This window comes from Anopheles moucheti, chromosome 3 (assembly GCF_943734755.1).
Source record: "Anopheles moucheti chromosome 3, idAnoMoucSN_F20_07, whole genome shotgun sequence".
Lineage (NCBI taxonomy): Eukaryota > Metazoa > Arthropoda > Insecta > Diptera > Culicidae > Anopheles > Anopheles moucheti.
Genome location: NC_069141.1, coordinates 2,167,055 through 2,190,809, shown reverse-complemented (window position 1 = coordinate 2,190,809; position 23,755 = coordinate 2,167,055). Strand labels below are relative to the sequence as shown.

Below are 23,755 nucleotides of genomic sequence, written 5' to 3'. Positions count from 1 at the left end.
TAATGTTAATCGAAATCAATGAATTCCCAACAGTTGGCGCATTAGAAGTATAAGTATGAATTGAAGATGTGATAATATCAATTAATTATTCTGCTTCCTGGGCAGGAATAAGATTCTTCTTATTTTATATATTATTATTATTTTATAATATTAGTTTTACGAACATCTCACATGATTGTAATGGCTTACTCCATATGACGGAGTCCAGTGGTCTTCTTAGCAGAGTTCTGGAAATTTCTTAGCAAGAATTGCTAACTGTTTTCTTAAACAAAAAAGACCAGCAACCTGCACTTTGCAAGCAAACAAAATGAAACATTTTAAACCATCCAACTCACATACATAGCCTCGAGAAATATTCACCTGCAATCGAAAGAACCAATAAAACCAGACACAGAATGATCCATGCGATTACGAACTGCCCAGAAGGAAAAAATCGAACAAACAAACCAAAAATGCTGATTAAAATAAAATGCCTTGTAACGAATAAATCAACACCCCGAAGCATGATGCACAGCGGCCGAAAAAGTGCATTCATTCACGCTTCGGTTCTCTGCACGCGCGCACAAATGAATAATGGGATTCAGCCGTTTATCATTCCAAGCTGGACAGTGCTGGCAGCGTCCGAAACGCGTGGACCGGATCGGAAACGAAACAGCCCCGGCCCGGCGGGTGAAACAGTTGTCCGGCCGAAAAATGTTCGTGTACGCGTGAGCAGTTTACCAAATCCCACCGCCGAAAGGAATTACACGCACGCAAAGGAATAAATTTTCCGCTCCGATGACATGTTTCAATGCGCCCATCTTGTGGGGTTTTCCATTAACCGATCGAATGCAAACACGACCATCGCAGGACGAGCAGGTTGGGAATGACAAAAAAAAGGTCTGCATACACGCGCACATAAAAAAAACATAGCTTCATAAAATATGCTCCCATAGCAAAACGCACAAATCCGTTTGTTATTGTGCCAGGCTCTATGATTTAAATTGTGATGCTATCGGTAGGCAGTGACGGTGGATTAGATCCCTTTTCGGGGCATGTTAAAGAATGGTGCGGCCAGTGTACAGAAAAGATGGACCCAGCGAGTCCAGACCAAATCTAATTTTGTCTCATAAGCCACCACTGGAAGATGGCAGTGGCCACCCCCGGGGATGGAAAGCAAACATATCCGTCCCAGCAGCGCACAACACTGACGGACTAACTTGTGCACCCCATTCAATTGTGAAGGGGACCACCAAAATGGCGGAGGAGAGAACGAGCAAGACAGGTTTTGCGCTGTTTGTTGTCGCTTCCGATTTGCAACTGCTGGTTATGTGCCGGTTTCTGCTGACTTTGCGTACGAACAACCCGAAACGGGTTGCGGTAGTGTAGGAGCAGTGCTCGGCGGTAGTACTGACGCCATTACGCTGTGCACGCGCATGAATAAAATCGCAAATTCAACCCGAATGCAAATTTTGAAATAAATTTACAAAAATGTGTACCTTCCTGAAGGTTTTGGCCGTTCGGGATGACCGGAGGGAAACCCAAACCCAAGCGCAAAAGTATGCAGGAACAAACACCAAAAAACCATTCCCAAATTTACCCCACTGATGCTGATTTGTTTATCCTTTTAAACCACACTGAGCTAGGCACTGATCAAAAACCCTTTTTTCATGGCCACGAGCACTACAAATATTTAAATCAAGAACAATAAAGAAGCATAAATGACATGAGTTGCACCGGTCAATGCGTGATGGAACTAAATTTGAGGAGTTAACAAAAAAACAAAGCAAATAAAATACATAGGAATTGAAATGTTACTTGAATGTTTTATGCTGATTTTATAGCTTAAGGCCCAAGCTTACCTACACAGAGATGGGCAAATGTAATTGATCCATTAAATGTTATGATATTTGAATTTATTATGATTTATCTAACGGGGAACGGAATAAACTGACTTTATACGCCTGAAAGTATGCAATCTGATCAAATTTCAAGGAATTTAAAATCGAATCGAACCCTAAAAGACTGCGCCTAAACATATGCAATGTTGTGTTTTATAAACGATCTTTACCTAATCAGTTTGTAATACGTTTTCTCTTTTTATACAAAAATATATTTTTGTAGCAACGCTTGAAAAACTCTTTCGCATGTATCTACATCACTTCACTTTAAAGATTTTGCCATAGCCACCTTTAACAACGAGCCATGGCCAGAGTACCATCTCGGAAGGCAACTACCAACGGACATTCATTTCGGCAAAACCGGTTGTCCATTCACCATCAGCATCAATCCATGTTCCAACCGATGCTGAACATAACCGATGCAAAGTGACTGGACAGCCCAAGTGATTGGTCCAGTGCACGAAACAGGACCAGTCAACCGTAGCAGTTGTTACCAACGGGATACTTCCGGTGCAGTGTGCCGTTGTGCTTTCCGTCTGCCTACCACGAACCATGGATGTTTCTTGCCGCGTGTAGCATTATTGGGTTCGAAATTCCCGTGTTCCGGGATGCACCGCGACATCGGTTTTTCTGATTGTTGACAGATAGGCCGGACGGCAGTATCGTTGTGAAGAAGGAGATGGAAAAAACCCGTTCCAGTTCTCGCTTCTTGGTCATACAATTGCGACCGTCATTCAGATGGCATCGGGAAGAAATTTATGAGCTAGCCGAGGAATGCTAGAAACGGGTAAAAAGACGACACAACATAAACGGATGGAGGAAGAAACACCGAACTACGGATGCTGCGGATAGCACATCCACCAGGGGGGGACTTTTGGTGTGACTCCATCGTATGCTGTGTGTACCGCTTTTCCAAGCATTCTATTTTCCAACCGAACCAATTCCCTTTAGTCGGTTTTTGCGCTTGTTGGAATGTTTCCACATCCATTCTACGCGCAACGGAGAAATGAAGGAAAAACTATTTCTGAATCTGATTGTATGTAAATTTTTGCTTTCACAGAAAGACTCACGAAAGTTCCGGCACACTGGACAGGGTGTGTGTGCGCGCGTTCGGTGGCGGACCGAACCTCATCAAATGCACTTGGAATCGGTCGGATCGTTCATCCCATCCGTTCGGTTCGGTGGAAATCCTTTGCGCCTCTTGAGCGGTAGACGAACTTTATACCGCGTCTGCTCCGAAGAAGAAGGTGACTGATTTTGTGTCTGATTGCAGAAGCTCAAGTTTGATATTTCCATACGGATGAGCCGGTGACTGATTGTGCAAGCTGTCACAGCTGCCCGACGATGGGCGGAAGTATGAGAAGAAGAAAAAAAGCACACACCACACTTTCGATGGAAAAAGTTATGGAGTTCGTTCGCCACAGTGCATGATGTGTTGAAAATTGAGTTTTCATAGGATACTTCCACTATCGTAAATGTATCTTTTATGACAGTCGAATATAGACGGACGATTCTTATTTGGTTACCGATTGGAAAGTCAATCTTTCATAACAATTCAATTGGAACAGCTTGATTCCGAGTATAAATTAGGGATAAGTTGTTTAGATAACTTGCTTTTTTCCTCGTCTTTTCTGTCTTTATCATGGATTTCACAATAATATAGTGCTGCGGGAAACGACATATTTCGAGTTCAGAGTTCATAGGACTTAATCAAAGATTATGAACCAAAATCATTAAATGCGAACATATTTTTGACATTCTTTGTAGGATTCATAAGAAAAATAACATTTCATTGTCTACATTTAGGCGACGAAGATGTATTACACTATATTCATTTGAGCCTTTGACTATTTGTGCTAAATTTTAGCACTCGCTTCAAAAACTGGCACCCATTTATTTGGGAGACTTGAACTTATTTTAAATGTTGATAAATCATAATCATAATAATCTTCTTTAAAATCTTTTTTAAAAATAACAAAAGGTTCTATAAGCTTAACATAAATCAAGTAAAAAAGGGGAACTTCTTTGAACTAGTAACACAAATCAACTAACGCGCTCATCTTCTCACGCTACACTGCACGTCTGTACACAAGTACTGCTTATGCACAGCAATTCAAATAAAATAGCTTAATGCATAACTTAAGGCACCCTTAACGGAGGTAGTGTTGAAACAAAGCGGCAGAATATGCTCATATTTCTCATTTTCCTTCCTAATGCTTAATTTCAAGAACCATTAACAAAACCTTAAATAGAACGATGGAATGCATAAATGGAATCTTTGCCGATTCTCTAACTTTCACTAGATTCCGATATCTAATGTTATCAAAAATGCATTTCAAGTGATGCGATTCCTTTTTTATCCCTCCAAACAGCCTGCACATCGCCCTCATTAGTAGCGATGCTAAAGTACTTTGAACGCTTTTCCTCGATTCTCGATCCATAGCGGTTCCGAAACCAATGACGACATGCAATTAGATTTTAGCACAAGCAATTCCCACTGTCAGCCCGAAATCTATCTCGAAATCTGGTGCCTAAAATTACGATTACTTCCTTCCGTTCGCATTCCTCCAACAAAAACGACATCTCCTACCTGAGCTTTGCCGGTTTGCTTAATTCGATAATCAAACTTCCATTCATTTACGTCGAACGGTGGCATCCCAACCGTACCCAGTCGGAGTGGAGATTGTGGACGAGCTGGCTGGATCATGTGCGGGCGCTCGGTAGCGTCCCGGAACAAAGCACGCGCAACACGTCGCCTAATCGCATAAGCCTTTCGCCCTGCTCGCCCTCTCACATTCGATAATCCTTTCGGGCAAGAAATCAGAAACCTCCGAATCCACCAAACACACACAACGGCTTCCCGTAGAGCTTCCCAACTGGATGTGCATAATTTGGTAGCAAATGAGATGTAACGGGTGGCTCCACCCACGGTACCGCTGGTTTATGGTAATGGGTGCATAATTGGGCCCAGGCGTTCATCCAACCGTGCACGCTAACATTGGTATTTGATGGATGGAAATGAAACATTTCCAATTTCGGTCGCCGGATTCAAAAAAAGAGAGTGCTTTCCACGTGTGCAGATATGGGTGTACGCGAATTTAAAACACGAACACGAACAACCATTCTGTGTGAAATTCCAATTCTGTGAAATTTTCAAAATATTAGTACCAAAACAAATCTCGTCAACTTAAATCACAGTATGAAACAAAATTGAACAATCATAAAATGTTACGTTATTAAATCTTCTTTTGTCAATGCCTGAATAACATGTTTCAATAAATTACATTTGTTATATAAATTTCGTCTCTTTTAATACAAATTTTGGTGCATTTAAATAACATCAGAGGAAGTTGTGTGCGATATTTAAATACGGCGCCTATTTGTACAAAAGCGATAATAGTTTCGTCGCCTGGGAACTGGTACAGCAATAGCAGCGCCATCTGTTGCGCGATCACAACAACTATTTAAGCACAGTGGGTAATTTGCGTTAATGCTCTTCAAAATATTATACTTCCCTTTTTTCGACTATTTGTAGTTAGGTAAATTATTTCCTTTTAGTTGTTAAATGGTTTTGTTAAAGAAAATCAGCTTTTTATTTAAATATTAGGTTAGTAGGTTAAACTATGCTTTGAAAAGGTTAATATTTTTAATATACGGTTGCAAGTTATCGTATACCAGTGATGAATGATTGGGTTAGGTGCTTTAAAATGAAAATTCATATCAAAAATGAAATGGCTTATTATATTTTTATATTATACCATTTCGAAATTCAGCAGGGCCAACTTGTCCTGATAGAATAAGTGACTAACAGGTAGAATTCAAAAGAGCAAAAATACAAGACAAATTCTCTTCAAACCGCTGGGAACTTTGCGATACAATGAGTTCCCCTCAAGTGCCAACCAAGCTTATCAGGCTAATTAGAGTGACTATGGCTATCGCCAAATGCCAAATTAATGGAATATTGACTATAAAAACATATGTACTCACAATTTGTAAATGTGTCGTATAGGGTAAACATGTACGAAATCAATCATCGGACACCAAACGACCTGCAGAAAACTTCATCTGAGTTCGTGATGACCTTGTCCTTTCAATTGTTTTACTCTGATACATCCAGCACATGACTCAGTATGTCCTCGATCAGTTCGTTCGCCATTCGAGAAATTTCTTCTTCCTCCTCCAGTACCCCTTCACCCTCCACCAATCCTTCGTAGTCAAGGGCCGAGAAATCGCTTTCAGCCATCTCCTCTTCATCTTCTGGCAGTTCTTCAACCTCATTCTCCGAATATGCAGAATCTACGGCTGGTGGGTGCAATACGGCTCTGTCGATTATACCATCGAGCAACCCATTTACCACCCGCCTTTCCTCTGGCAAACACTCCTCTTCACCCTGTAACGGTTTCACTTTCCTTTCGCCGTCAGTCTTCCCTCCCGGTCCCTCGTCATCCTTCCGGTTGTAGATTAACTCGTGAACATTGGCCAACGCGGTTCGCTGTTTGAACTTAATGTTTTCTCTTGCGGCCCGACGGAAAAGATCGGGCAGAAGCATCTCGTCGGCGAGCGATCCTACGATGCTGCCGAGTATCTCACGGTTTCCTGCCAAGATTTCCTCACCAGTCACCGTTAGCAAACTGCCATCACTGCGGCGATCCGCTTCCTCGTCAAACTTGCGCGCCATATGGTGAATCTTTTCACGCATCTCGTCCACATTTTCCGCCTGCTCCAACAATGCGTTTTCTAAGTAAATCGCCATCTCATCACCACTGGCTTGCTGCTTGCGATCTCCATTCGGTGGTGGATTCTCGGTTTCGGACGACTCCCTCAGTTGACGTTCCCGTTCCGCCAGCAGATAGAATGCTTGCGTGTTACGCTCGTTTTGAAGGCGTGTCAGCTCCCGCTCGAGCGTACTCATCAAAGAACTCATCTGCGCGTGTGTACTATTCTCAATGAATTCGTCCAACAGCTGCTCGTTCTTCAGAATTTGCAGATAACGCTCCCGAACACTACCGCCAGTTCTTTCCGTGCCGGCCAGATGCTGACCGTCTAATGGGAAGAATTCCTCCACAACCGGCAAACGATGGGACGCTATCAGATCATCCATCAGGTCGTGCTCACTGGCGTAATCGCGGTGAATCATCTCTTGAGTCGCTCTACCCTTAATCAGCTTTTGCAACAGAACCGCTTGCTGGTACAGGTTGTCGTTTTCTTTCTCTGGTGTTGGGGCAATTGGTGAAACGACAAGGCTTTCCGTTGGAGATGAAACAACGATCAAACATTGCGGGATCGCACGCTCACTGTCCTTGCGATTGCGGAATTGCTAAAATAAGGTCAATTGTTAAATATTTATACATTTCCCATGTCCACTAGTGACGAATATAGCCGGATGTCCCAGAATTCACGTACCTTTAGCGATTCGTAAAGCTTACGCAAAAAGTTATCGGACCAGAAACCTTTCTGGAACTCACGGCATACCTCCTTCGGTTTCCATAGCTCAGGACGCTGGTCGCGTGGGTTTACAAACTTCTGGGGTACTGCTGTCTTCTTATCCAACTTGGCCAATCTATCAAGAGAAACGTGTAGTAATGTTCCGTTAAATGAATCTTTTACAAAGAGTCATTCATACGAATCTTTAGCGAGGAGTCAAATCAGAAGTTGACTCTTAAATATTCAGAATCATGAGCCTCCAAAAATCAATCTCAAAGATTCATGAACGTCCAAGAATCATGAATCGTCAACATTCAGGAATCCTCGTAGATTCAAGAATCTCTCGGGAAACCTGATTTGCTGGAGGATTAAAGAATCGATGAGAATTTATGAAACTTTGAGGATTCATTAATCTTTAGAATTGAGATTCAGACTCATTGATACGGTTCAAAAATTCGTTCAGATTCATGATATATTAAATTCTAATGTTATTTACAGTTGCCAGCAATACATACCCAACTTCAATAAGATTTGGATCATAATCGTACGACTGTTTCGAGTATTTCTTCCTCGATCCAGCCAACGCCTCCAGTGCCAGCGACTCCATTGCATCCTGTCCACGATGCTTCCCACCGTATCGTACACTCATCTCATAGCGCTTTCGCTCCAACTTACGCAAGTTCCGCTCGAAAGTTGCCTCCAATTTATGCATTGCCTGATTCCTAACCTGATTGATGCGCCGCTTGGTGTTCTCCATCTTGCCTTCCGTCGCCTGATGTGTGTCCCGTTCACGCTTCTCCATAATCTTGGCCACCAGCTGTAAACGCAGCATCTGGTACCGATCGATCTGACGCTCCCGGGCGACCCATTCTTCCCATTCGAATATCTGCAGTACCAGCTTTTGCTGGCGCCATTCGTCCACTGAGTCGCAGCTGCCCAAGGCATACTCCCAGGTTCGTTTTCGCCGTGCCCGTTCCACTATTTCCACCTCATTTACACCAGGGAAGCGCGTGTGTTGCAACATCTCGGCCACGTACACAATTTCCGCCGCGGGCATCGCGTTATCCTTGAGGACGGCCGTCGGCATCCAGGGCTGCGTCTGAGCGGACGATTCCCGGTACATCGTTTGGGAGGCCACCTCCCGGAAACGGGGCTGTTGTTGACCGTCCAGGCCCTCCTCATACTCATCGCACGCGCAGTACTCGTCTGTTCCTTCTGCCGGCCCGGACACATAATCCGGCGCGTACCGTACATTGCATCCCGTCTCACCCGCATTCGGGTGGCAGAAGAACTTTGCCCGTTCGGCACCGAGTACCTTCGACCTGTCCGGGTGTTGCTGGTAACCGTACGAACGGATCGGATTTACCTGCAGCTCCGGATAGTACGGTAGCGGATTGCGATGCATCACATAGTGGTTCCGCGTCAACCGTGGCAGCTCACTAAACATCGACTGGTACACGGGAAATATACCGATCGGGGCCGATTTGGCGAGCGCTGCATTATTCGCCCGGCAGACGTCCTTCCGGTCTGAGGCCACATACAGCGGATCGTAAATATGATCGAAGGCACGCGACGGTCCCACGTTGTGGCTGCGGTACGTCATCTCGTTCGGAATGCCGGTACACGTGCACTTGTTCCGCTACTAATTACTAAAAGAAATTAATAAATTCCACTGCAAGAAATGAACGATGGTCCGACCTTATTGTGGCGATGAATTCCGATGCACTGGAATACACCTTCAGACGGGATGGCTAAGGGTTGTTGTACTGCCTTTTTCCCGTTCCAAAACTTCATTCCAGTGCTTCATTTGATCGATAAATAAACAAACACCTTGGCCTTTGCATTACCATAGCAACACACGATATGGTTTGAAGGGTTTAAAACAGTTTTCTATTTAATGCGGCACAGTTGTGCGCAACACGTGGATTATGATGCAACAGGTGGTGATTATTCGAAGTAAATTAGTTTTCATAAGGAATAATAAAGCGAATTATTTTTAAAAGATTAGGGCAAACAACAAAATCAGTTTAATGTGTTACATGAAATTAATTACTTCTTCTATTTCTTTATCGGCACAACCTCAAGAGGTCTAGAGGCCTGCCATTTATGGCTTTTTTCGACTTTATTAACTCGTAGTTGGATAATCAGTCCCGTGCAAGGGACTCGTCTCGTGGCATATTATTTAATTTGATTCGTCCTACCTGGCATATGATTTAAGTTGAAAAATTTCCTCACACTGTAGAAAGACCGGTTGGTAGCCAGCACCCAAGCGCGTATCTGAACATCAATGTTATTGTCGGAACTTTGAACTAAGGAAAGTGAAATTTTGGACGACATCAAAGATGCCATCAACCTGGATTTTGTCTCGTTAATCTGTAACCTAAAAGTATTGAGAATTTAGGTCACGCCGTTGCTAAAATCTTTCTAAAACTGTAAGCAGAAAATTCTATTTAGACGAAATGAGACAGATGGAACCAAGTAATTTAATTCATATGAAAAATTTAATATTTTTTTTACATTAGTTTGGGCTTGGTAATGACCCTCAAATATCAACGTAAAAGACTTGTTATATGTACAACTCACAAAAAAGTGAATTTTCTTAGCACAACCAGCATTGGAGCAATTTGAAAGTAACAAGCAAGAGCTAAGAGCTTATGTACATTTAAATGATCAAGATTACTTATTAACACAATGATTCACATTGCAACTCCCAACCCCGTGCAATAATGCTGTAACCGTAACCCGTTATAAAACAATGCCAACACGCCAGCATTATTGCACGTGTTCCGTTGCGCTGGTTGGAATCGATCAATGACGTCAGTACGGGGTAAGCATCGTGCGTATAAAATACCCAACAATCGTTCTTCCCTGACGAGAACAAACCTCAACCATGGCCATCACAGTCGCTCTTCTTTGCACCAAGATACGCATTGTTTCATATACTGCATCAAGCTGCTGATTGCATGCTGAAAATCCCACCCAGATGCTTTTCCATCTCGTACAGCCCAGACCGACGTCCGATGATGAAACGCTCCATGCTTTATCGGGGAATCACTTTTTTGCTCTACTTTCGTGCGTTTGTGCGAAGTTGACTATCATCTTGCGCCGTTCAGTTGCTGTTCAGATACTGTGCGTGCAAGGAACCTTTCCCAAGTTTTCGCCGGTTGGCGTTCTAACACTACTACTATTATCCGCTACTACTCGCTGATGCCAGTACTCGCTACTACTAGTGCTACAAACAATATTGTAAATGTCACATATCATACGCAATCATCGTTACAATCAAACTAAGAGTGATGGAATTAACGAAATTGTGTAATCTCTCCCTGACCGCAACCGCACCGTACACTACACGAAAGCCAATGTTGATAATCGTTGCGTTAGAATCCGTATAAGAAAACATGTAGTATATAGCGCGTTAATTGCAATAAACAAAACCCTAAACAGTTCGTTATCACGGTCGTCTAGAATTGATTCGAAATGGGTGAGCCATTTTTTTTGCTGCCACGATGCGGTGCTCCAGTGCGACAGTTTCACTTTCCCACTGCACAGTCGTAACATTGCTGTGTCGCGGATCGGAAGTTGCGTAGAATACGGGTCTCGTGGAAGTGCAATGCTGATAATCGGTTGAATAGAATGTGCTGTGCTATTTCTTAACCGTGCAACCCTATAACCATTGTGTGAGATTACTGTTAGTGAGAAAGAAACAGAAAAAGCTATAAATAATCGGTGTGTTTGTGTGAAAGTGTGATCTTTACGCAAAATAATAGCGATCGTTCGATCAACGGTTGGATCGATTGTTGTCGATGAGTATGACAGAACCTACCCGTACCACCGCACCACTTACCCCGATCGATGAAACGCCAGCGGAGAACACAAGCAATAGCTTGATCCAGATGTCGTCTATCGATCAGCCGGAAGAACACGCCAACGATCACATCGAAATGCGTTCGATTAACAATCTCGAGGATGGTGCGAACAGTTTGACGGAGGTGGACGGTAGACGGAAGACACGCTCGAGCCAGACACAATCGTACGACATACACAAGGGAATCGCTGAAAGTGCCATGGACATTTCACTGCTGACCGCAAACGCTAACCAGCTGCGTTTGCTGATGACGTACAACGAGAAGTCACACACGTACGTTGCCTGCATAGCGTTGGTCATTACCTCGCTTGTGTTGCAGATTTTTGTGGCCAGCGGTGTTATCATTGTGAAGGTATGGACACCCCAGCCAGAGCCTGACGATTCCTTTGCTAAAACGTTCTGTGAATTCTCTCTTCCAGAGCTACCCATCATCCAAAAAGAACCATCGGATTTATCAGCTTAAAGTGTGCATCTCCATCTTGGTGTCGATCGTAACGGTGATAAACATCCTAGTGGCTTCGTTGGTTATCACCGATAAATAGTGTAGCTCAACGTCCAGCAACGCACCAAGCGTGGTTTGACCATTGTATATTACTTAACTAGAGGCACTAAGCCTAGTTTGCATCGTAACGCCATTGGTGCTATTTTGCTTTGTGTGCTTCATTTCCACCCTTAGCGTTAAGGCCACTTCCTTGCGATAATTAATAGTTCATTTGCACGCAGTGTATGGTTTTACGATTCCACCACAACACCAAACCTCAACATGCTTTGGTTGATTCATTCCACAACAAGCACCTCGTCCAGAAACAGCGATGACCAGCGCCACGGTATACAGAATGAAGCATAGCGATAACACTGCTAACCATCATCCTGAAGATGGTACTGCTCCGGTAGTACACGGCCCACCCAGAGCACCATCGGAAGAGTCAACGTACGATAGTGCGGAATCCGAATACTATCTTGCCCTCAGCTACAATGGGTATGACTTCTTCCGGTGCGTAGTAGAGATTGCGCTCAGTGTGTCCTTCCTGGCAGCGAACAGCAATCTACTCCGTCTGCTGATTAGCTTTAAGGAGACGGAATCGTTCATCGTGAGCGAGGTGCTGGTGACCGTTTCGATCGTACTGCAGATTCTGGTGGCCATTTCCATCGTAACGATTACGGTACGTACTGGATATAGCGTGATAAAGATAGCTTGTCGAAACGTTACTAACATTTGTTTACCTTTACCTCCAAACAGCAAGTGAATGACCCAAGTCGATACGCAAAGATGAAAGCATGTGCTGTGACGGGTGCGATTATCATTTCTCTCGTAAATCTGTTGATCCCGTTCATGATCAACGTAGAACACTCGCGGATTGATTTGGGCGAGATCTATCGAAGTTTCGCTGAACATCCAGGACAATAGTGTAGCTAAAAGCGATAGAAGGAAAACTTATTTTAATAAAGCTTCAAGCATAACATGTAAATTCTTTTTAATCTTACCTGTACGCTGTATGTGATACGTGTTCATGCTGATGTACCTATCCGAATGCCAGCACTTCCAACCGGAAACGATGTTAGGCTAAGTAACGCATGGTTAACCAGCAGTGCTAGAACATCATACCGACCGTGTGCAGTATCCCCAACCTTCACATTGGTACACAACGCAACAGCTGCACCTTCTGCACAGTTGCACTTGCCCTTGGCTTACCGCACTATAATAGCACTCTGCATGTTTGGTTCGGGTTTCAGACGTTCCTCGACCACCGGTTCGTTATCACGGTGCGTACGGCAATCGGGCCTCTTGCAGAACCGTTAATTAGTCCGCTAGCGATAAGTGTTTACCATGACCAGACCCGAACCGTCCAGCCGCAGCAGCCCCACGCGCGGTGAGCGTATAACGCGGTTCGATAAACCACACCATCACGTCGAACATGCCGGAAATCGGGGCGTGCGGATCTTCACCGGCAGTGAGAAACAGTCGAAAGTGTTCTGCAATCCGGTGATCTTCAATCAAGACGCTACCCGAATCCAACCGTACCAGGAGAACGATTGGGACAACAATGAAACGACACCGAACTATGTGGCCGATCGCATTGCAAACGGTTCGGATCGAAATAGAGACGGCGGTGGTTACGATGTGAGACGATCGGTGTTGGAAAATGCTCTTAACATTGCGTTTCTGGCGGCCAACTCGAATCAGCTACGTCTGCTCAGTACGTCCAACTCGGACCGGCAGCTAACGACCACCTATCTAGCCATCTTCGCCCTGCTGGTAGTGTCGCTGATACTTCAAATTCTCAACTGTGTCGCCATGCTGATGATGTCGGTTAGTAGTAATCTCGCATTCCACGGCACCAATCATCAATACCAATGCACATAAAACTAAACCATCCGTATCGTTATCCACTTGCAGACGTACACCAGTCAGCGTTGGCCACTGCTACGAACCCTGGCCTGCATTGTTGCCACCGTAATTGCGCTGTTAAATCTGGCCGTCGTAACCATGCTGAATGTTTTACTTGAAACGGACTAACATGAATTCGCACTTTCAGCGCACAAAATTCCATAATAATTGATCATATTTTGTTGTTTAAAATTTTGTTAATTAAATGATCTCTTTTTGAATGTTATGTTTGTTAATTTATTTAAATAAAGACTCGTTTGGACGTTGATATATCTTGCTTTGCTTTATCGCTTATGGTCAAATAAATGTTTTAACAAATTAAATCTGTTTCAATCAATTTGTGTACAATTATACAAACATTCGAAATGTGTAAGAAGTAATTCAATTGTATTAAGAAACATTATTGTACATTGTATACGAGGAAACGAGGTGTTCGAAAACATCTCTTTGAATAAGGTAATAAACATGATAATCAGCTGTATCACGATTTCGTCTCTTCAGATCTAATCAATGTCTATAATATTCGATCAAATCCACCTAATTTTGTCTGTCCAAGAAATTGATAATAATTATTATTGCTGTATTTCAAGAAGATAGACACAGAGGCCATACATATATACAAATATATATGTATATAAATTGACCTCACATATTTTAAAACCATCCTTTACCGGCCATTGTAACATATCCTAAGAACGATACACCTGATTAATTTTTATTGCGTAAGACTTCCGTGTTCGATCGATGCATACATTAATTGCGTGAATTGCATCTTCATTCTGTTCTGATACACTTCCGAACGATGCGGTTATCATAACACGAGTTCTGCCCTCGTGGAAGTGCAGTACGTTCCGAAACAGCGTACAGTAAGGATCGGAACGGATCAGCTTTGTTAAGTAAGGGTGTACAAAAAGGTTTGTTTTCTTTATGGAACTACACCCCAGCACAATTTTCCGGTTGATCAACGGTATTTAAATTTTGGCTTTCCTCTCCATCGCTCGCAGTTTTGAACAAGTTTTTGTGTCTCTTTCCCCAATCAGGTTACAGTCTCGGTACGATTCCATTTCTAATCCGTGCAATGAACATTCGTGACAAAGAGCAACCTATTGATTTCCCCGTTGTGTACCGACACAACGCAGCGTTAGCCAATGGAGCTGGTGAACAGTACCGGAACAACATTGCTCGTGCAAATCCATTGTTTGGACGAAGCAAAAGTGATCTTGATATAGCCAGTGGCAAATTTGAGCTCAATCCGGATGGAGTTGATTCCTCCACGAGCTCCAATACGGATGCTTCGTCATCTTTAATTGCTCGTTCTTCGCGAAGCTCGACGACAGCTGTTCCACCAACTCCACCGCCACTCCCACCGAAACCGATAGCCATCACCGGCATCTATCAGACGGACAGTGGCCGTCGTCAGTCTTCTATCACTCCTTCGTACGATATTTCAAAAAGTATCGCGGAAAGCGCAATGGACATTTCACTTTTAACGGCCAATGCCAACCAGCTGCGACTTCTCATTACCTACAACCAGGGTTCGAAGACGTACGTCGCGTGCATCACGTTCGTTATCATGTCGCTGGTACTACAAATGATGGTAGCTGTTACAATGATCGTTGTTTCGGTAAGTAAAAGTAATCCTTCACGCACGTTGCGACATTGAAGAATAATACATATTTCTACATCACTAGCTCACCAAACCACAACGAGACGATCCTAGGCGGCAACGGGTGAAGATCGTAACGTCGATCGGTGTAGCGATAATCACGATGATAAACATCCTTGTAGCATCGCTGGTAGTTGCCGAACAACCTCCCAATGCTATCATCGCTTCTTCCGGTAGCGTGGTGGGTCTACTTACCAATGTTAACATAACAGACACGGCACTTGGCGGAACGTAGAACTGCACTGCACGGCATGGCCTTCACGATGCAATTGAAAAACAAACGCTATGTAATTGCTATCTGTATTTCCGTACAATATTACTGAACATGTTGCTTTAAATAAAATAGTTTGCAGTACCTTAACTCCAACTACATATTCCTATCGTAAGAAGGACGAAAATACAATTCCTGCTCCTTACAAATCTGTTGTTTACCTGAACTGTGTTTTCAAAGCAACAATTCCGCGTAGAACTCTACAAATGTTCTCCGCTGCACGAGAAAAACAAGAAGCGTCAAACGAAACGTCAAACTTGACACTTTCAGCAGATACCAAAAAAGAACAAAACTGGAACCAACATTTCATAAACATTCAACACATTTCCTAATTTTTCACGAAATTAACTAAAAGGTAAGCAACACATTTACAATATTCAAAAACAGTGTAAAGTCTGTTAGCATTGTGTCATCGCGTGGCATCATGTATTACTGTGAACAACCAGCAAACTCAACCCTAAGCTTGGCATGATGTAATCCAACGTGAACTTCATGCGGTAAATACACGCAGGTCAACGTGCCCAAGAGCTAGCTTACGAAGTGTATAATTTGCGCAACTGGCTGCAAATGATAACTATATGCAACGTATCACAAAGCGTTCGAGATCACTAATTCCGGTCCGATCTGTTTCAGATTGCTTGGACAGTGTTAAGAGCACGGAACCGAATGTAAACAGGCGCAGAATTTTCCATTGACTCACTCTTGATAAAAGAGAACATAAACAAAAACATGGGTGGTGAACCAATAGTGCTAATCCTATCGACGGATGAATCTGTTAAGCCAGAAACTATTATCGAAAGGATCCGTAAGCTGCCGAACAGTGAGGATCAAATCAAACTCAGTAAGGATCCACCGGAATGTATCGGTTATGCGTATCAGATACACACCAAGTATTATGATACAAAGGTGATCCTGTATGCACATGGTTCTGTCGAGCTAACCACAGTGCCGAATGCAATACTGAAACGGACGGAAGGAATATTGATCTACTTCAACGCAAAGGATCGTTCTTTCCTCGAGCGCCTTCCGGTGTACAGCACCTTTGTCCAGCAGAAGGAGATTGAGTTCGGCATACTGCTGTGCTCTACGCTACAGGATAGCAATACCGACGGTATTACTTATAGCGAAGCTAAAAGCCAATGTACTGTACTGGATGTAATAGAGCTCGAACCGAATGCGGAAGATGCGGATGAAGAAGTAGCCGGTGTGGGCGAAGCAACGGGTGTGGATGAATTGATCCAAGCGATGCATAATTACATCTGGTCCAATGTAAATATTCACCGGGGGAACAGAAACACGGCTACTACCGATGACGAAAGTCCTCCTCCGCTTTCCCCGAATCCAGTTGACGACGTAATACCTCCGATAACGGAGGAAGAGGAAAGAATCATCGAAGCCGAACTGAACGGATTCGAACGACTGTTGACGGAAGTGATGAACTTCCAGCCAAACACCAGCAGCTGGACGCGTAACGAACGGCTAATGTATGCGGAAGAGCTGGCCGAAATGTTCGACAACCTGGTAGAGGAAGACGATACTATCGGGCACACTTAAGAGTATTTAATTTCATCCCTACTGAATTGTGCATTCCGCAATACCGGGAGCTTTTACGTTCTTTAAAGTATTGCCTAAGCTTTTCTGTGACATTTAGTTCTCCTTATTAAGATTCACTCATTGTATTCTCAATCGAATTCGAATGATTTTCGTTTAAATTATGATTTTCTTTAACCGATAACTATGTCTGTGTTACTATCAGGAATAAATAGTTGTGGGTCTGTTAAAACAGTATAACAACAATATTCATAGAGCTCTGAACAACATCCGGCGATTATAGAATAAAATCCGATCATTATCCCGTCTTTCAGCGCTACAAATCTCCTTCAAGATGTTATTCAAACACTTGCCCCGGTTTTTCAACACAACCGGCATTCGGTTCTATGCAACAGCCGAAAAGAGTGCCCTTGCTGCCTTACGCAAAAAGACCGGCTATACATTTGCCAACTGCAAGAAGGCACTCGAGCTACACAACAACGATCTGGCAAAGGCGGAACATTGGCTTAAAGAGCAGGCTCAAGCAATGGGCTGGTCGAAGGCGACAAAGCTCGAAGGACGCAACACGGCCCAAGGACTGATCGGAGTGTTGGTACAGCGGAACGTCGGTGCCATGGTCGAGGTAAACTGTGAGACCGATTTCGTCGCAAGAAATGCCAGCTTCCAGCGCTTCGTACAGATAGCGTCCGCTGCGTGCGTTCGTCATTTGGACCATGTTGAAGCGGATGCCAACCTTACCAAGGTGGGACTGAACAGTGAGGCGCTGAAGCAAATTGTACTGGAGGATGGCAAATCGTTGGGTGATCATCTCGCGCTGATGATCGGTACGGTGGGTGAAAATGCTTCGCTTAACCGGGCTATTTGTTATAAAGCTCCCGACAGCATACAACTTACGGGTAAGAGTGAATCTCTTCGTAATCGTAATGTAAATACTTATATCCGATTTTTCTTGTAACCTATTTTTAGGTTATGTCCATCCTGCACCTAGCGAGGAGATCCCACAAGATGTGCCACTGCTTGGAAAGTATGGAAGCTTGGTAGCATTTAAATCAGACCATTCCACGGTACAGGATGTCGATGGTTTTGACCTGAGCCCGGCCCAGGTCGCTAGAAAGGTGTGCCAGCATATTGTAGGAATGAAGCCGGAGCGTATCGGTGAACCGGGCAAGGATGAACCGGCAGCCGACAAAGACGATGAAACGTGTTTGATTCACCAAGAGTATCTGGTCGATCCGAGTTATACCGTCGGGGAAGTGCTCGAAGCCAATCGGCTGCATATTGTCGATTTCCAGCGCTTCGAATGTGGCGATAAGAGTAAGTCCGAAGAGCAAAACGTTCGCGCCGCTTCGAACTAATGTGCAAGGGACGTGTTACATCCGCCTAGTCGCTAATAAAATCAAATATGGAATTCCACGTTAACTTTACCATGTTGGCAATGGTGTGAAAGCCGTTTCACTTGTTTATGTCGATGACATAATTTGATTTCCTTAGTTGTGGGTTAGCAACCGACCTTGCAATATTGTAATGGAAATTTTCTCCTGCACTACGTTTTGTAAAACAGCGGCGATGTTAAAAAGGCAACAATTAACACTCATCATCATGCAAATCCTGACAAGCTAGCTAAATATCTGTCGTAACAAAAACCCTTCTACATGGCAATAGTTTTCTTGTCGAGTGAATCACGGTGAAACGATCATACATACATTCAACGGACTTCAAATGAAACATCAAAATTAACCCCTCGTTGTGTATGATGATAAAGACCCATACACACACTGAATGAGAGCAAAAAAATCCCACCCATTCGCGGATATTCGGATACGCAAATAGCACCGGAGCCATGGTCCGGTAAACACGCGTATGCCAATTTACAGACGGACTCCCCGCTCGTATAGAAGTGAAGCATAGAGGAAGACGAAACCGCCTAACGCATGCCATGATATACATATGGAATGTGATAAATGTATGCATGAAGGCGTATAGGGTGGAAAACTGCAGTTTTTTTTACGATAGTTCGGTGATAAAAACGAGCTATACTGATAGGCGAAGGAATCGCCAACTGGACACCCATCGAAGCGCGTAAATGTTTAAGGAGAAAAAAGAAATGATCATTGGTTTTTTTTCCTTAGCCCAGAGGGGTGGTTGAGTTAAAAAAAATCAGAACTAAATGCTCTCTTTTCTACTTCACTTACGAGCTTTCCGCGTAGGATTTGTTTTTTTACTTCTTCGTACCAATCCACGGTTTCTCGCGAACCCCAGTCCTCGCTAATCATATTATCATGCATTTCAGTTCCCAGTCAGGTGTCGACGATATCGCGCGTGTTTTGATCGCAGTTCGTGCAGCTCTCGAATTATTGTTTTTTTTTTACAAAGTTTTTAATTTTCTGGTTCCTATCTAGTGCAATAATCGTTAAAAGATCGTTTGATCGACAGGTAAAACTGCTTGTCACACGTTAATCGGTTATTGGATGATCGATCCAATTCGATTCGATCTTCTCCATGATCCATGTGATGTGCAAAGGACTATAGTTACGGGTGTCAATTAAATGGAACGATCGCTTGTTTGCCGAACAAATACTTTACACTGGAGGAAATAAATATAAAATCCTTTTCTGTTTTGACCGTTAATTTTTCGTATGTACTAAAGCGCTAGAAAGTGCACGGTTCGTGAAATTACGCAAGTTCATTATATTTATAAAACGTTTCTTATCACTTTTGCATGGAAACTAAGTGAAATAATAATATAAAAAAATGAACTCTTTTAAAGCAATCAGCATAAGAAGAATCGTTTCTAATTGATGTTAAAAAAGTCGGTCACTACTCAACTCTTCAATAACTACACAATATAGAAAATAAAACCAACATGATCGTCTATCTATTATTGATCGATAGGAGCATAACGGCTACAAAATTGAAATATTTAGTTTGTCTGTAATTATTACCGGCAGTGTATTGTTTGGAAACCACTTTTTTGGGATGCTTGTTAAGTGACAAATGAAAAGTGTTTGACAAAAATAATGTAACAGTATACTATTTGGTGTTTCTACTGCAATGTTGGTACAATAAACACACAACAAAATTAGACCAACATTAACCACGGCCAAGCCCGGGAAGTGTCGGATGTGAGTGCGCTTTTCCGAATCCACCACGGTCACCTACTATTGTTCCGTTGAGCTGTTGTCATCTAGCTGCACCGTCGCACCACGCCAGATCACGGCAAGCATGCCCGTGCCCACTCCCTTGCGGCCAAGCCCAGTTACTTTTGGGTACGGAAAATAAAGAACATTTCCCCATACGCTTACCTCCAACCCGGCAGTCTGCCCTCGGTGGCTTCCCTGGTGACGGATGGAATGCAAACCCAACAATAACTTCCCTTCCCAGGTGATGTTCTCCACCAACTTCACGGTTTAAGCGGGGCATTTACGTACTCCCGGTGTGGGTAAAGCGGCTAATTTGCCTTGAAGGTAACAACCCTCGCCACAAAGCACAAACACTCTTGCGCACCAATAGAACGGTTCCCGTGCTCGCGTCGCCAGTTACTGCTCGTGGCCAGTTTTCCATGCACCACGAACGCGTCGGATCGTGCGTGACAGTTTTCAGGCGATTAGTTGAAAGTGAAATTCGCTCCCCGACAGTCGACGACGTTGTGACGCTCGTGCTTGGGAAGCACAAGATTAGCTAAACACAAGCGCATCACGGTGTTGTGATTTCTACCATCGATTAACGATCGTTGTGCTGATTGGCAAAGCGGAATAGTGCTTTTATTTTTTGTGGCTCGATAAGTGATTAAGTTTTCGTCCGGAAACACAAATCTAGCAGCGGAATTTAGCGGAATCGCTAGCGAAAAAAAACAATCCGAAGGGAAATCGGTGTGATTATGTGGATGAAAGTGGATTATAATTCAGAGGGAATACAGTGAGTTAAAAGCAAAAAAAATCTTCTATGTACCGCGAACCAAAAATGATAAACAGCACTACATTTCAGGTAAGTCCAGATAGTAAATAACTATGTTTACTGTTCTACGCCACGATGATAAGCGATGATAGCGAACCATGAAAGATTTTATAATTTTTAGGTTGTCTACAAGTAAGTTTAAGTTGATGAAACTGTTCTGAAGTTGATGAACTGTTGTGAAAGGATTATCTAAAATTTCTGTTGTGGAAGATTACTATGCCATACGTTAAAAGAGTTAAACTTATGGCAAAAGTATTTACTCAGCATGACATTAAATGTTTATATTAACATACTGAACGTCCAGATGTACATGTAAAACTACTCAGTAGTTGTAAAATGTTTTGTATAGAAATTGTATAATCTGTGACATTTTGGACATATTTTTAATAACAATCATAACGCCTCGAAATAACACAGAAATCTACTCAATCGCTAACGTTTGCGGGTATTTTTTAAACATTTGCCCAAACAAAACAGGTGTTCTGCACCACAATATGTAAACCTGCTTATTGTGAATGTTTAACCCGGTTGAGAAAACGAACTTAGCGCACTACACGCAACCAGCACGAACAGGCCCGGGCTCAGTCAGCGCCAGCTGAACCATAAATTACCATTATTTAGACGCCTATTCATCACAAAACCCCACCAGCAGGCTGGTCCGCTATCGCGACTTTACTGCACAAACTTCCGGTGACATCGTTCTACTTCCACCCGTTACTTTCATTTCGCCAAACGGTGGAGCCACGGCAGAGAACAAACAAAAACCGGAATGCTCCACCACAGAGAATTCGTTGACCAAAAAAAAGTGAGAGAGCAAAAAACAAGAACGTAATCATCCCCCGAGCTCATTGTGCCCAGCGTGGGGAGGTTTTTTTTGAGTGGAAATAGCGATTGGTAGGTAAAACATTCACGTGTAACCGATGGATGGTGATGGGAACCAAATACTATTCCTCCCAGAACGCATTCAAAAGTCAACCGCCACGACGGGAACAGCCCATCATAATAGTGAACGGATGGGGTTCGTTTTTTGGGGCTTTGGGCGACAACGTGGGGCGGTTTCAAAATGATGAAAGAACGAACGGCCGTAACAAATGAATGATTCATATCCATCGTTGGGATTTACTGTTCATGGTGGTACATGAGTTATAATGTGCAGAACGCGGATGCTTAGGTGGTACATTGTTTTTAGAAGTACTCCAAAAGTGAATGAATTCAATAGAATGTTTATTAATATGTCTTTATCTATTGGACATACCATCGGAATAACGGAATGGTATGATCTATTGTTGATTAAATTTGATTCTGGTTCATGAATCTGAAAGAATCTTTGCACTGATTGATTAAAGCTGAATCTCTATTAAATCTATATCTCTACATCAAGCAAATTGATGTGCCATTGCTCTGATGATACATGAATCGTTTTTGGGTCGATTCATGATTAAGTTGACTCCTTACTTACGATTGATATGAATGACTCTTCTCAAAAGATGCATTAAGCACAACACGAGTATGATCGCTTCGAGTGATGTTATCCTTAAATTTTTCAAACTACTCCGGGAGAGCAGTCTGCCCAAGTTGTTGCCCAAGAAGACTCTATTTTAAGGTCTCATCTGATCGCTTCTTCAATTTAGCTTGAATGCCAAATATAATGCAATAATGCCAAACCTTGCGGAAAGGCACGATCATACCCTTCGCCCTTCTTGGCGTTTACCCCATAATCTCCTGACGATCATTAGCCGAAGAACGGGGGAAACTTCTTTAGCCATCGACGATCGTTGCGCAAACATGATCGAAGCTCATCTAACGCAGATGCTTTTCTCCCATGTCGATGAAGCATGTACCAAACACCCCGCACAGCAGGGCAAACAATCTCACGAAACCATTGGGTTTGTCGCAATGGAAGAAAAGCTTCACGAGTGACTACTCCCCTTCTATTACAATACGCTCAGGGTTCCTTCGCGCGCACATTGAAGGGTGCTTATGTTTATCGTTTGCAGTCACATACAACAACGTGCACTAAGGTATTCGTGCTTGTTGTGGGTACGGTTGTGCGCTCACCACCTCTCCCGGCCGGCCCATCGAAGGGGGAGGCGGTGAACCACGGAACGCTTGGGAAAATCTGCACCAACGAAAGTCAAACGAAACCGAAAGGTCAAAGCCGGTACGCTAAAACCATAATAAGAAGTTTTGGCTTGCAAACCGCGGACCGTACAGCGCACAAGCTGGGGCTTTGGGCGTGTGTGATATACCGAAAGGAACACCATCATCCCTAAATCGTGTATATTAAACGCATCACACTTCGTCCATAAAGGGTGATGAACCGTGAACCGCGCACGAACACGAGGTGTTGACAGGCGGAATGCCTAAATCGAATCGTGAACACATTCCTTTTTTCCCTTGTGACTAACGACCGGGCAACAAAAACCGGTGGAAATTCGTCTGAGAAGAAAACAGCCGCGCTTTGGTTTCACGTGTTTTTGAATTTTTGCCTTCTTGCAAGACAAAAGCGAAACAACAAAATAGATGGGATGATTACAAATTTCTAGCCTAACAACCAACCGGTGGCCTTTTTCCTTCTCGGAAACTACCATCAAAAACGTTTGCAACCCGGGGAGGGTTTGTCCTCTGTTTCCAGCGCTAGAAGCTGTCGAAGAACGTTCACACGATTCGTCATACGATAATTGGTGGTGGAAGTGGTGATGAACAGCGTCAATTCGTTGGTCGGCTAATGCTACCGTTTCGTGGTTTGGTC

The 23,755-nt window shown here is 43.4% G+C and overlaps 7 protein-coding genes across 7 annotated transcripts; 6 read left to right on the top strand and 1 right to left on the bottom strand.

The window, feature by feature from the left end:
* Nucleotides 1–5,979: 5,979 nt before the first annotated feature.
* On the bottom strand, nucleotides 5,980–8,907 carry LOC128304904 (cilia- and flagella-associated protein 91-like). Its single transcript, XM_053042149.1, has 3 exons — nucleotides 7,820–8,907; nucleotides 7,284–7,440; nucleotides 5,980–7,197 (listed from the first exon to the last, which is right to left on the bottom strand). The coding sequence occupies exons 1-3, from the start codon at nucleotides 8,905–8,907 to the stop codon at nucleotides 5,980–5,982; spliced, it is 2,463 nt and encodes an 820-aa protein (XP_052898109.1).
* Nucleotides 8,908–10,432: 1,525 nt separating this feature from the next.
* Nucleotides 10,433–11,730, top strand: LOC128302529 (ninjurin-B-like). The gene is made up of 2 exons (XM_053039369.1): nucleotides 10,433–11,524; nucleotides 11,592–11,730. The coding sequence occupies exons 1-2, from the start codon at nucleotides 11,111–11,113 to the stop codon at nucleotides 11,712–11,714; spliced, it is 537 nt and encodes a 178-aa protein (XP_052895329.1). The 5' UTR covers nucleotides 10,433–11,110; the 3' UTR covers nucleotides 11,715–11,730.
* A 15-nt stretch (nucleotides 11,731–11,745) lies between these two features.
* On the top strand, nucleotides 11,746–12,656 carry LOC128302530 (uncharacterized). The gene is made up of 2 exons (XM_053039371.1): nucleotides 11,746–12,335; nucleotides 12,413–12,656. Exons 1-2 carry the CDS (start codon nucleotides 11,985–11,987, stop codon nucleotides 12,578–12,580), a joined length of 519 nt encoding a protein of 172 aa, XP_052895331.1. The 5' UTR covers nucleotides 11,746–11,984; the 3' UTR covers nucleotides 12,581–12,656.
* Nucleotides 12,657–13,000: 344 nt separating this feature from the next.
* LOC128305761 (uncharacterized) lies at nucleotides 13,001–13,690 on the top strand. Its single transcript, XM_053043357.1, has 2 exons — nucleotides 13,001–13,483; nucleotides 13,571–13,690. The coding sequence occupies exons 1-2, from the start codon at nucleotides 13,001–13,003 to the stop codon at nucleotides 13,688–13,690; spliced, it is 603 nt and encodes a 200-aa protein (XP_052899317.1).
* Nucleotides 13,691–14,488: 798 nt separating this feature from the next.
* LOC128304486 (uncharacterized) lies at nucleotides 14,489–15,462 on the top strand. Its single transcript, XM_053041679.1, has 3 exons — nucleotides 14,489–14,528; nucleotides 14,602–15,185; nucleotides 15,253–15,462. The coding sequence occupies exons 1-3, from the start codon at nucleotides 14,489–14,491 to the stop codon at nucleotides 15,460–15,462; spliced, it is 834 nt and encodes a 277-aa protein (XP_052897639.1).
* A 314-nt stretch (nucleotides 15,463–15,776) lies between these two features.
* On the top strand, nucleotides 15,777–18,456 carry LOC128302169 (elongation factor Ts, mitochondrial). Its single transcript, XM_053038921.1, has 3 exons — nucleotides 15,777–15,853; nucleotides 17,364–17,945; nucleotides 18,016–18,456. Exons 2-3 carry the CDS (start codon nucleotides 17,384–17,386, stop codon nucleotides 18,402–18,404), a joined length of 951 nt encoding a protein of 316 aa, XP_052894881.1. The 5' UTR covers nucleotides 15,777–15,853; nucleotides 17,364–17,383; the 3' UTR covers nucleotides 18,405–18,456.
* On the top strand, nucleotides 15,870–17,349 carry LOC128302170 (uncharacterized). The gene is made up of 2 exons (XM_053038922.1): nucleotides 15,870–15,995; nucleotides 16,132–17,349. Exon 2 carries the CDS (start codon nucleotides 16,228–16,230, stop codon nucleotides 17,050–17,052), a length of 825 nt encoding a protein of 274 aa, XP_052894882.1. The 5' UTR covers nucleotides 15,870–15,995; nucleotides 16,132–16,227; the 3' UTR covers nucleotides 17,053–17,349.
* Nucleotides 18,457–23,755: the final 5,299 nt, after the last annotated feature.